General features: G+C 27.7%; 1 protein-coding gene across 5 annotated transcripts in view; it reads right to left on the bottom strand.

Annotated features, from left to right (window-relative positions):
* The window catches only part of LOC123272549 (histone-lysine N-methyltransferase MECOM-like), a 149,364-nt gene that overhangs the window by 45,880 nt on the left and 90,643 nt on the right, over positions 1 to 12,841 (bottom strand). For all 5 annotated transcript variants that reach the window (XM_044739413.1, XM_044739414.1, XM_044739416.1 and 2 more), the window contains exons 2-3: positions 11,622 to 11,849; positions 9,387 to 9,589 (exon numbers count right to left, since the gene is read on the bottom strand). In XM_044739413.1, the coding sequence (XP_044595348.1) occupies positions 9,387 to 9,589; positions 11,622 to 11,849 (431 nt within the window). The remainder of the gene's footprint in view (positions 1 to 9,386; positions 9,590 to 11,621; positions 11,850 to 12,841) is intronic.

Genomic DNA, 12,841 nt, shown 5'->3' with positions numbered 1-12,841 from the left:
AAAAATATTAATTAAAATTTACTTCTATCTTTATATTTAATTTTTTGGAGCAAGAGAGAAATTTTCTCAAGACAAGAAAATTTACTTCTATCAAGAACTAAATTTTTTGAAGCAAGAAGCTGAATTTTCTCAAAACAAAATTTCCTTGACTTAAGGGGTTAGGGGTAGTCAGGATTTTCAAAAAATCGATTTTTTTTTGCATTTTCTCTAAGTATAATATCTTAAAAATATTCTCTGAAAATTTGAAGTTAATCCGATAATTACTTTTCGAGTTATTCGACAAATAACAAAGAGCGTATTACTGTACATAAATCTAATGCGAAACTTTAAATGCGTTTTTCTCAAAACTATGTTTCTTGAACTGGTGACAACTGTAACTCGAAAACCGCTCGATAGATTTTAATGAAATTCATACAGCTTTTAGAATACATAATAAACTCGGGCCTGATCGAAGGATTTTTTTTTTTTTCAAAAATTTCGATTATTTATGACCAATTAACTGTTGATTTTTTCCCGAAAATCTAGAAAAAAATTTCCTGAGGCCGCCATTTTGTTAATTTTTGAAAAAAAAAAGCTTCGATCAGGCCCAAGATAATCTATTTATAAAACTACACGGAAAAAAAAGTTTCGTTTTGGTAACCTAACTGTAGAGTTACCACAACTATACACAGTTTACTGTTCGTTGTAGAGTTACAGTAACAAAATGTTATTTAGTTCTGATAACTCAATGTTGTTGAGCTCTCAGAGCTCTACGGGATTGTTCTTAGAGCTAAACGGTATAGTTGGGAGCGCTCTACGTTGCGCATTAGTGGAGTGTGCTGACATATTACATAACCTTCTAAAATGACAAACAAAATTATTTTGTTACTCATCCATATTATTAAAAATATATGAGAACAATTAAGTTTCCAGTTTATTTATTTAAGGAAATAGGTTTTTTTTTGTCAAATTGGATTTCTTTAGAACAGTTTTGTATTTGTGGTTTTTCAAGGTTCATTTGCAGTGACTGTTAATTAAATTTATTAGTTGAATATATTGTGATAAGTAATAAGTTATCGGAATACATTCAAAAGACCCCATTTAACACAAAATAAAATTTGTTTTCGTTTATTTATCTTTTCTTGTGCATATACGGTAATGATTTTATGTCCAATATTTATTAATATAATCAAGAAAATAAGATAATTTTGTGACGACCATATTTTTATTTTACAAATAATTTTTATTTGTAATATAAGTTCTATTATTATTTTATTTCTATTATAATACTATTCTTATTTGTCATATACAATTATTGTTGGCAACATAAATTCGTTCTGTCGCATTTATTTATTAAATTATCATTGCTAAATCGTAAAAAAAATTATTAATCAGACTGCCAAAAATTTGTTATAGTCTCAGAACGATCCTGTAGAGTTGTGAGAGGTAAATAACGTTTAGCTCTCAGAGCTCAACGATGTAGAGTTGCAGGAGCCAAACGGTATTGTTACCATAAGAAAACGTTAACCTACTGGAACTTTTTACAACTAACTAACTACTATAGAGTTCCTATAGCAAAATTTTTTTCTCCGTGTAATTTTTTTCATCCGATTGATTTTTGATGAATCTCCAAGGACTTGCGATGATAGTCACCGCAAGGACCTTTTTTTGGAACTGGGTCAACACAAACAGCTATAACTTTGGAAATTATAAATTTTTTTTTTCCAAATTTTCGTGACTTCAAGTTAAAACATTGTGTAATAATGCCATATTATTACTTTTGTAAAATAACATGATTTAATAGCAAAAAAAAATTACTGAAAATTCTCATTTTTTCGTGTCTCTGACTACCCCTAACCCCTTAAATAAATTTTCTTGGATCAAGATATGTATTTTTTAAAGCAAGATAATTAATTTTGTTGGAATAAGTGAAATTTTTTGTGTCAAAAAAAAATTTTTTTGTCGCTCAAGAAAATAATTAGGAAGAAAAATATTTTCTTGGCTCAAGTAAACCTTTTTTCTGTGTATTTTTTTAAAACTTTATTAAATTTTGATTTTTTTAATTAAAATATATTGTTTTCCAAATAAAATACCGTCGGTTTTTTTTGATATCGTAAAAATCAAAATTTTTCTAAAAAAAAGTTCAATTTCGTAAGTTTTTTTTTTCTAAATGATTTTTCAGTATTTTTAAATTATTAGAAATTAAAAATAACTATCAACATAATTGAAGGGAATGTTATATTAAAATTTGATGCCAATTATAAGTCAATACATCCCATAGGAAACGAATTAGAACTGTCCACTGGACCCCGTATGTCCTCAAGGGGTAACATAAAGCTTTATAATTTTCTCCAAAATTTGGAAGTCAACAAAAATTATTTCTCCGCAATTTTCAGGAGAATTTTTTGCAGTAGCTTGAGCTTGCTCTGAGGTTGAAAAAAAAGGGTTGACTCAAAAACTTGTACCTTGACTCAACACACCATACGCTCGACTTGGAATACAAATGTCATAATATACATATGACAATGTGTATATTTACTGACAATGGTGTATCATATCTGTATTTACATACGGCTGGTGCAACTGTCAATCAAAATATGAGCAGATAAAATGTAAAAAGTTGATGGTGAGAAAGGGCTACTCGTTTTATTTTGTATCCAATAGAGACCGTTTTGTAGCCTTTTTTTTGGGATTTGTAACTATTATTATTATTATCATTATTGGTATGATTGTCGACCTGTTTCATAGCGAATACAATAAGGAATATAATTTTTGATCGCTAGCAATAATTGATACCTGAATTTATTAGGCTAATTTACTGAAAAAATTTATTGGTATTATTATTGTAATTTTTTTTGGAATATTATTCGAGTTTATTATTTAATCAAATATTGCATTGTTGGATCGATAAATATTAGTGAGATAATCAATGTGGGAAATTGAAAAGTTTAATAGTAAATAAAGTATGTGCTGCTCTATTTAATTCGGAGGTAAATGAAATATTTTTTTTTTTTTTTGGAATGATTGACCAGATGACCGCAAGGGATTTGAAATATTTAGTAAGTGAAATGTAAAAAGTGGCCACGGCTCGTCAACGCGTGACGAGGTATGACAATAAAAGATCCCTCGGGTCTGATTGTCACTTGTTTCCTGTCAATAGTACTTTCTCCGCATAAATAAACTCACTTGTAATTCTTTCTTCCATTTAAATAATAATAATAATTATTATTGTGAATTTAAATAAGGAAATTTGGGGTTTGGAGGTCGAGGCTCTGCGTAACCCTACGCCTTGAGAAGCTTCGTTTTGTCCTTTGGGGCTACTGTGCTCACTTAGCGATTGATTTAAATAACCAGAAGGATTTTATATTATTTGGGAGTGAAAGGAAGCTTTAAAGAGCGAGAAATAGCTCTGCAACAAATAAGTGTTTAAATTTTATTTTTCAGCTACCGCGTAATATCTGCATTGTGACAATCACTTCCGACGATTGACCGTCAGCTCACACCTCACTTCAATTCGGATCGGGTGTAAAGTGCTTTATATAAAAAAATAATAATCGCGGTTATAAAAGAACTACGGGATACGATTGTTGCGTCCCGGAATTTTTTACTAGTTATTTTTAATAATAATAATTTTTATTTTAATTCAAAACTTTTTATATTTTAATTGAATATATTTATGTTAAATTAATGAAAAAAATAATAAGAAAATTATTAAGAGAATAAGCGAAATTTTGTGGCCAGTGTATTTATATGATAAAATGGGTTTTTATGGTTAAATTTGGTATCGTTGGAAAAGTCTTGACCTGGAGTTGTGTCTTTTCATGGTTTCATATCATTCTCACCAATAGTCAATTTATTATGATAAGTATTTAGGCTGCATTCAAAAATGCTCTATCTTTATATAAATAATTAAGAAATGACCCTGTATCTCGTGAACTATTGACATTTTTAAAGATATAAACTCATCCCGACATTACACTCATCGAGACCTTTCATTTGGGTACCCACATCAATTTTTCATATATTTATATATATTATATATATGTATATATGAAAAATATATCAAAAATGCATGTGGGTACTCAAATAAAACCTCTTGATGAGTGTAACATCGGGATGAGCTTATATCTTCAAAAATAATTAAGAAATGACCTTGTGTCTTATGAACTATAGACATTTTTAAAGATATAAACTCATCCCCATGTTACACTCATCGAGACCTTTCATTTGAGTACCCACATCAATTTTTCATATATATATATATATATATATATATATATATATATATATATATATATATATATATATATATATATGTATATATATATATATACGAAATAAATCAATAATGCATGTAGGTACTCAAATGAAAGCTCTTAATGAATGTAACATCGGGATGAGTTTATATCTTTAAAAACGTCAATAGTTAAAAAATGACCTTGTATCTTGTGAACTATTGACATTTTTAAAGATATAAGCTCATCCCGATGTTACACTCATCGAGACCTTTCATTTGAGTACCCACATCAATTTTTCATATATTTATATATATTATATATATGTATATATGAAAAATATATCAATGCATGTGGGTACTCAAATAAAACCTCTTGATGAGTGTAACATCGGGATGAGCTTATATCTTCAAAAATAATTAAGAAATGACCTTGTATCTTATGAACTATAGACATTTTAAAGATATAAACTCATCCCCATGTTACACTCATCGAGACCTTTCATTTGAGTACCCACATCAATTTTTCATATATATATATATATATATATATATATATATATATATATATATATATATATATATATATATATATATATATATATATGTATATATATATATATATGAAATAAATCAATAATGCATGTAGGTACTCAAATGAAAGCTCTTAATGAATGTAACATCGGGATGAGTTTATATCTTTAAAAACGTCAATAGTTAAAAAATGACCTTGTATCTTGTGAACTATTGACATTTTTAAAGATATAAGCTCATCCCGATGTTACACTCATCGAGACCTTTCATTTGAGTACCCACATCAATTTTTCATATATTTATATATATTATATATATGTATATATAAAAAATATATCAATAATGCATGTGGGTACTCAAATGAAAGCTCTTGATAAGTGTAACATCGGGACGAGCTTATATCTTTAAAAACGTCAATAGTTAAAAAAATACAGTGCAATTTTACAAAAGTCTTTATTTAATAAAATTTTATTTATTTATAATTCACAACTCACGGCAGTCACATAGTGACTGCAAAGTTGCTAGTTATTATTTATTTTCTTTATACTGCCCAAATTTTTGATTTAAGATTCAAAATCGATAATAACAATAATAATAATTATTATTTATAATACTAAAGGTAGCCGACGTTTTTGATTTTTTTTTCATTTAGAAAATTAGAACTGAAAAATATATTTTTAATAGTTTTTCAAGTTTTTTACAAATAAAAATTTATTTTAATTTTTTTTAATTAAAAAAATTTTTTTAATTTTCACATTTCGACTAACTTAATTTTCATTAATTATTTGACTGTTGAATAAATAAAAAATCTAAAAATAAATTTCAATAATGAAAAAAAAAAAAATGAAATTATTCGTAAAAATGTATACAATTGTAAAAAAAGTCATCAATATAATTTGTCAGCTCCATACGCTGGCAAAATAATGGCCCGTGTGTGGGTTTCCGCACGATTTGCCAAAAAAGTACAGAGTAGTGGTATAAAGCTAGGTCACCGCGACGCGTGTGCTTTCTGATCAGAGTAGGAATAGAGCCTTGAAGAATGATGGAAAACAAGCTGCCGTTTTTTTTTTTTTTTTCTTTTTACTCACTCACTTCCCTTAGTTCGCTCTTTCATTATTATTTTTATTATATATTATATATATAGAATCTATGAAGAGAGTGAGAGAATTCTGTACTCGAGTGGTCACGGATTTTAGTAATAAAACCTAGGGCGACCACCGCGATCAAGTGGAAGTGATATTTTTTATTTTAAAATTGCATTTTGCCGACAATTTTATATTTTCTTATCTAGTAATATATAATTTATTAAATAATTTAATTATTTATTAAATAATTAAATAATTTATTAAAATGATTTTATTAAAAAAAATTCTAAAAAAATTTACAAGTATCACGTACAAAAATAAAACTTCTGAAAAAACAAGCTTTGTTTACACAAAGCATGAGATACTTGAAAAAAAACGGGTAAAATTTTGTGTTATTTCTGGAATAACACAAAAGTACCGAACCCACCTGTCTAGATTGGCTAGGTTTTATTATAATGCGTATATAGCAGGATATTTTTTAGGGGGACTGGTTGGAGGGTGAGGGCCGTAAGTAAGCTCAACGCAGTTTCTATGCATCTTATTGGTACTATTCAACAATTGCTATTCCTATTATTGGTTTTATTATTATTTTTCCCCGATAAGATTAGTCGGGCGATGATATGTCGGTCGTTAATATCGGGAGATCTAGTGATGTTTTGCGCGGTGACGCGTGATACCCAGAGACGATGATGCGGCGTGCCTCGGCGGTGACTAAACCAATCTTTGGCTTAGCTCGTTCGCGCGTAACATCTCACTCTCACGATACAGGGCCCTGTTACACTAAATATTACTGTATACTACATAGTACCTCTATTTCTCGTGATACGGCTTTATTATACTTGTACAGTGGATATACGGTGGGTTGCGTGTCTCCACCAATTTCGAGCTTACACCAATTTACTAAATTATATCAATGCTTGTTCAATCTAGAATAACTTTCTTGCCCTTTTGTCGTCCTAGCTTCTCACTTATCGACTTAGCAAAGAAAATTATAGAAAAAGTCAAAATTTAAAGCTACTTTTATAATTTTTTTTTTTAATAAACAATAAATTTTTACTAATAATTATTAATTTGTAATTTATACATTTTGGTTTAATGATCTATTGAATTTTGTTTATTTAAAGATGTTAAATATAATGTAAAATAAATTTTTTTAATTATCAAGCTAAAAAAAAAAATTAGTTTTTATAAAAATATTTCAATTTTTGGGTAAAATTTCTCAAATTTTTTTTATTAATAAAAATCTTTCAATATTTTGTTAGTTTAAAAAAAAATTTTAAAGTTTTATAAATTATAAATTCGTTGTTTTTAATTGTAATATATTTAAAATGTGAATACAAATTCAATTATTTAGTTTAATTAACATTTACTAATTTTAATAGAGAATAAATTTAAAGTTTTCATGAAATTTTTAAAGATATTAAATTTAATGTAAAATAAATTTTTTTAATTATCAAGATAAAAAAAAACTAAATTAGTTTTTATAAAAATATTTCAATTTTTGGGTAAAATTTTTTAATTTTTTTAATTAATAAAAATCTTTCAATATTTTTTTAGTTTAAAAAAAAAATATTTGAAGTTTTATAATTTATAAATTCGTTGTTTTTAATTGCTATACATTTAAAATGTAAATAAAAATTCAATTATTTGAATTAATATTTATTTATTGTACAATAAAAAAAAATTAAGTAAGTTTTTATAATAATGAAATTTTTGAATAAAATGTCTTAAAATTGCCTAATTTCTCAGTTAATTTTTTAAATTAACAACATTTTATCGATATTTTCTTAAAATTTTAACAAAAAATAATTTTTATTATTTTTATTCAAATAAATAATTAAAAAAAAAATAGTCTTTATAAAAATATTACAATTTGTGGGTAAAATTTCTTAATTTTTTTTAATTAATGAAAATCTTTCAATATTTTATTAATTTAAAAAAAATTTTTAAGTTTTATAAATTATAAATTCGTTATTTTTAATAATAAAAAATTTAAAATGTAAATAAAAATTCAATTATATGAATTAATATTTATTAATTGTAATATAAAATAAATTAATAAATTCCAGTTTATTTTAATTATCCTAAAATTAAGAAAAAAAAACTAAATAAGGTTTTATAATAATGAAACTTTTTAATAAAATGTCTTAAAATTGCCCAATTTTTAAAATTAATAACATTCTATCGATATTTTTTAAAAATTTTAACAAAAGACAATTTTTATTATTTTTATTCAAATAAATAAAGCGTAATAATTTTACTATTAATTATTATAAAATAATAATTGAAAATAAAACCTGACGCAAAATTAAGAAAAATTGTCTCATCAAAAAACAATGAAACTCAAACTCAAGCCCATCGATTGACAGCTAGTCCCAAATAAACCCCTTATTCATATCAAAGACTTAAAGCCTCATAAAAGAAAAAGTAGTACCCCAACAATATTTCCATGCGGAGAAAGATCGATTGTCGGAAAAAAATAACCAAAATCCGGGGAATTCAGTGGAATTATCTCTAATCCAAATCTGTGATTCAGAATTCACACGTCCTTGGAAAAATTTCGTAGACCCGACGCTATCAAAGAGCGATATACAAAGACCTAGAGACAGGAATTAAATGCGTGTCGGTCCGGTCGGACATGATAGATCGGGGCTTGCTCGAAAACGAAGGGGGTAGCCTGGGTCCTCTGTCCTCTGTCCTATCCGTTAGCTCGTGCTTTAATCGATCCCGTAATCGCCGGTCGACAGTTGGCTCGACGGGGTTTTTGTCGGGTTTTAGATGGATAGCGCCATTTACATTTTGTCAGTACGACATGCGTTATTCCATTAGAGTAGCCATCACCGAGCACGTCGACACATGTGAGCCACACACAGGTATCATGTCAATTTAGAAAAATCGAGTCGAGCTGTTTGACTTACTTACGAAGCATTCAGACGAAAAATTCATTTCTGGATCTTCGACGGAGCATATAATACAATATAAAGACATTTGATGAGATTCACAAGGGACAATTCAGCATGTGTGTCTGTGTCTGTGTCTGGATTTAGTTTGAGTATTTGACGGGTAGGTGTCCGAAAGCTACAACCAATTGACAGATCCGTCAGCGCGGATGACACCCCATCGGATTGGATCCTGGCGTGTGAGCCAGGTGGTGGGTATTGAAAGTCGTCCTGCGATCACGACTCCAATTCTCTACTCTTCTATTCCTCGGTCTAACTGCTCGGGATGCAGTTCGGCATCTGCCGGATAATACGAGGAGGATTAAAAGCGGTCCACTTGGTGGTGTAGTACCGAACTGTAATGTGTAAGCGGCGCTGAAATGAACAGAAATCTTGTCTCCTCATTCTCCTGGCTCACTTTCGGCATTATCTCCTGCATTATGTGCTAAATTCCAGTCATATGGGAAATAGAGTTATAAACAGATCGATCATCTTTCGACAACCGTTATGTGTGTTGCGAGTTGAGAGCTCAGAGATTAGCTGATTGTGATTATGATATCCGATAAGGTGCGTGTGAATTCCGGGGAAATAAAAAGGGGATTTTCAGTCACTTACCTCCCAGGCGTATCGAGGGTTGTGCGGCTCGCTGGCCCACTTGCCGAGAAACGGCCCGAATCTTGTGCCTCGCGGGATTTCCTTCCTCGCGCGGACTAGTGCACTTCCTGAGGACGATTTTCCGACCTCCACTTCTGAAGGGATCAGCGGAAACCACTCTCGGGGCTGGTCTTTCTGGTCCTTTGGTTCTTGTTTTATTGGCTCTGAAAGTTTATTTTTTTTTTTATTTGTGTGGATGTATTTGGAAAATAAATAATAGTTTAAAAAAAGTAAAAAACACGCTTTATATAGAAAACCAAACTAAAACGCCATTCGGCCATACCCGACATGGATAGGTAGATTTCTTGTTTGAATATTGAAAAAAAAACACGTTATTAAAAGGCAAAAATGTCCTAAAATTTATTTTTTATTATATTTTTGCAAATAATGATATGAGACCGACTACAACCAATAGATATTCAAAGACATCTTCCTAAAAAATAGGATTTGTAACAGACGAAAGTCATTTGATGATAATAGCTAAAAATTAATTTATTTTTGATTTTTTTTTAATTTTCCAAACTCCGAAATAAATTGAAAAAAGTATCAAAAGGTAACGAATAATAGCTCAAATCGAAGATAATTATGTGAATTTTGACATAAAGTTGATAAATTCAAGCTATCTTTTATGGCTTAAAAATTATTTAAAGAAAAAGGGCTGAAATACGTTCATTGAAAAATTTTTGAAAATTTTCAAATTCACGGAATTAATTAAAAAAATCATCAAAACTAGACAAATAATAGTTTAAATTGAAGGTTATTAAATGAAATTTAAGATAAATTTGATAGATTTTATCTATTTTTTACATCTGGAAGATTATTTTCATAAAAAATACAAAATTCAAAATTTTTTGAAAATGAAAAAAATTTTCAAACACCCACAACTCGTAAACTAACCGGCCGATTTTGCTCATCTTTGAACTTGATCTTGGTATTGATCCACAGAATAAGCCCACAAAATTTCATAAAGATCGGTTGAGAACTGTGGGCGCAATCCTGCTGACATGGCGCGTTATATCACATATATATATATATATATATATATATATATATATATATATATATATATATATATATACATACATAAATACATATATAAACTTTTGAGCCAATGCCATTTTTCGACATTACTCGATAAAATAAAACATATTATGATAAAATTTTCCTAAAATTACAACATGAGACCGGCTACAATAGTTATATTTCTATAGAAATCTACCTAAAAATAAATCTTATGTAAGAATAGTGTGAAAAATTTTAATAAATATAAACTAATAATAGTGTAAATAAGAAACAAATGTATTTTATTGGAAAAAAGCGTGGGGCACTATGGATAGAAGCATTTATTTATAGTTAAAAATATTTGTTAATATTTAACAAATCATTTATTAAAGACTACTTTTTAGTCCTTAACAAATATTTATTAGTATTTAGAAACTAAAAGTGGTCTCTAATAAATGATTTGTTAAATATTAACAAATATTTTTAACTATAAACAAATCCTTCTATCAGTGGGTGCATGGTGTCAATAGTTATAAATATTTTATTGACAGATATGAGTAGAAGGATTATCATTTTGATAATATCTTAAAAAACACCTCACACTTTTTTTTAAAATGAAATAAATTTTTTTGATTTAAAAAATATTAAAAGAAAAATTATTTGGGATCTTCGTGCTTTCAAATAATTTCGCTCTTTTTTACAATTTTTTTTTCTTGGTTATTTAAAGAAATTTTGATATATAATTTTTACCGATTTTAAACCGTCTGGTTAATTTAAAAATTTATATTTGTTTCGTAAAAATTAAATACTTTTATAAATTTTGAATTATCATAATTAAAAAAAAATATTAATCTTACTATCCAAAAAAATGATAATAATTATTTTAGTTGAAGAAAATACTATTTTCTAACACTCGTGATTTGTAATTATTTAAAAAAATTTTTAAATAAGATTATAAATAAAAATATATAAATAAGAATGATTAATTTAAATATAAATTTTATAGTAAAATTTTTTTTAGTAATTCTACTATTAAAAGTTTCTTTTAATAAAAAATTTCATCAAACATCCCCCGAATTTTTTTTAATAAAATTTAATTTGTATTAAATACGCTATTTTTCTTTTAAATTTATTAAAAATCTTTCTATACTATTTAATTTTTCATTAAAATTGTTATTAATAAAAAAAACTTACGATAATCCATTCGATAATCATGAGCCTGTCGATCAGAAAACTCCCACTTATCATCATCCCTCTCTTTGCTCCTTCGTTGAATTCCCGCGAACTCGTCTTTATAAGGGGTCGTAGAGGCGTACTCCTGCAATTCATTAGACCTGTTTTCGTTGTAAACATTCGTGTCTTCCATTTCTGTGCTGCTTTCAACGATTCCGCTTGTCGCAGCTTCGCCTTCGTCACTGCTACCTAGAACATTTAAAATAAATAATAAAATTAGTTGAATAAAATATTTAAAGAAAAATAAACAAACAATAATTTCATCGCATGAAAATCTATTTTTATAAAAATAAAATAAATTTTCCTTTATCAAAGCAGCAGCAGCAGAATGTTTGCTATTCTCGCGGTTTTTTACGAGTTTGCGCTCAGCTCAAGTATAGAAAATCCTCAAAACAACAAAAAATAAATAAATAAATCTCTAAAAACTTATTCTAGTGTTACAATAAAGTTACAAGTTATCTATACTATTAAGATAAAACGGGTTTTTATGGTTAAATTTCGTATCGTTGGAAAAGTCTAGACCTGGAGTTGTGCCTTTTCATGGTTTCATATCATTCTCACCAATAATCAATTTATGATGACAAGTATTTACGGTGCATTCGAAAATGCTCTATCTTTAAATGCATAATTGAGAAATAACCTTGTATCTCGTGAACTATTGACATTTTTAAAGATATAAGCTCATCCCGATGTTACACTCATCAAGACCTTTCATTTGAGTACCCATATTAATTTTTCATATATTTATACATATTATATATATGTATATATGAAAAATATATCAAAAATGCATGTGGGTATTCAAATGAAAGCTCTTGATGAGTGTAACATCAGGATGAGCTTATATCTTTAAAAATGTCAATATTTAAGAAAGTACAGTGCAATTAGACATAATTCAGAAATGACCTAGTATCTTGTGAACTATTAACATTTTTAAAGATATAAGCCCATTCCGATGTTACACTCATCAAGACCTTTCATTTGAGTACCCACATCAATTTTTCATATATTTATATATATTATATATATGTATATATGAAAAATATATCAAAAATGCATGTGGGTACTCAAATGAAAGCTCTTGATGAGTGTAACATCAGGATGAGCTTATATCTTAAAAAATGTCAATATTTAAGAAAGTACAGTGCAATTAGACATAATTCAGAAATGACCTAGTATCT

This window comes from Cotesia glomerata, linkage group LG10, assembly GCF_020080835.1.
Source record: "Cotesia glomerata isolate CgM1 linkage group LG10, MPM_Cglom_v2.3, whole genome shotgun sequence".
Lineage (NCBI taxonomy): Eukaryota > Metazoa > Arthropoda > Insecta > Hymenoptera > Braconidae > Cotesia > Cotesia glomerata.
This window is presented reverse-complemented; position numbering and strand designations above follow the sequence as displayed.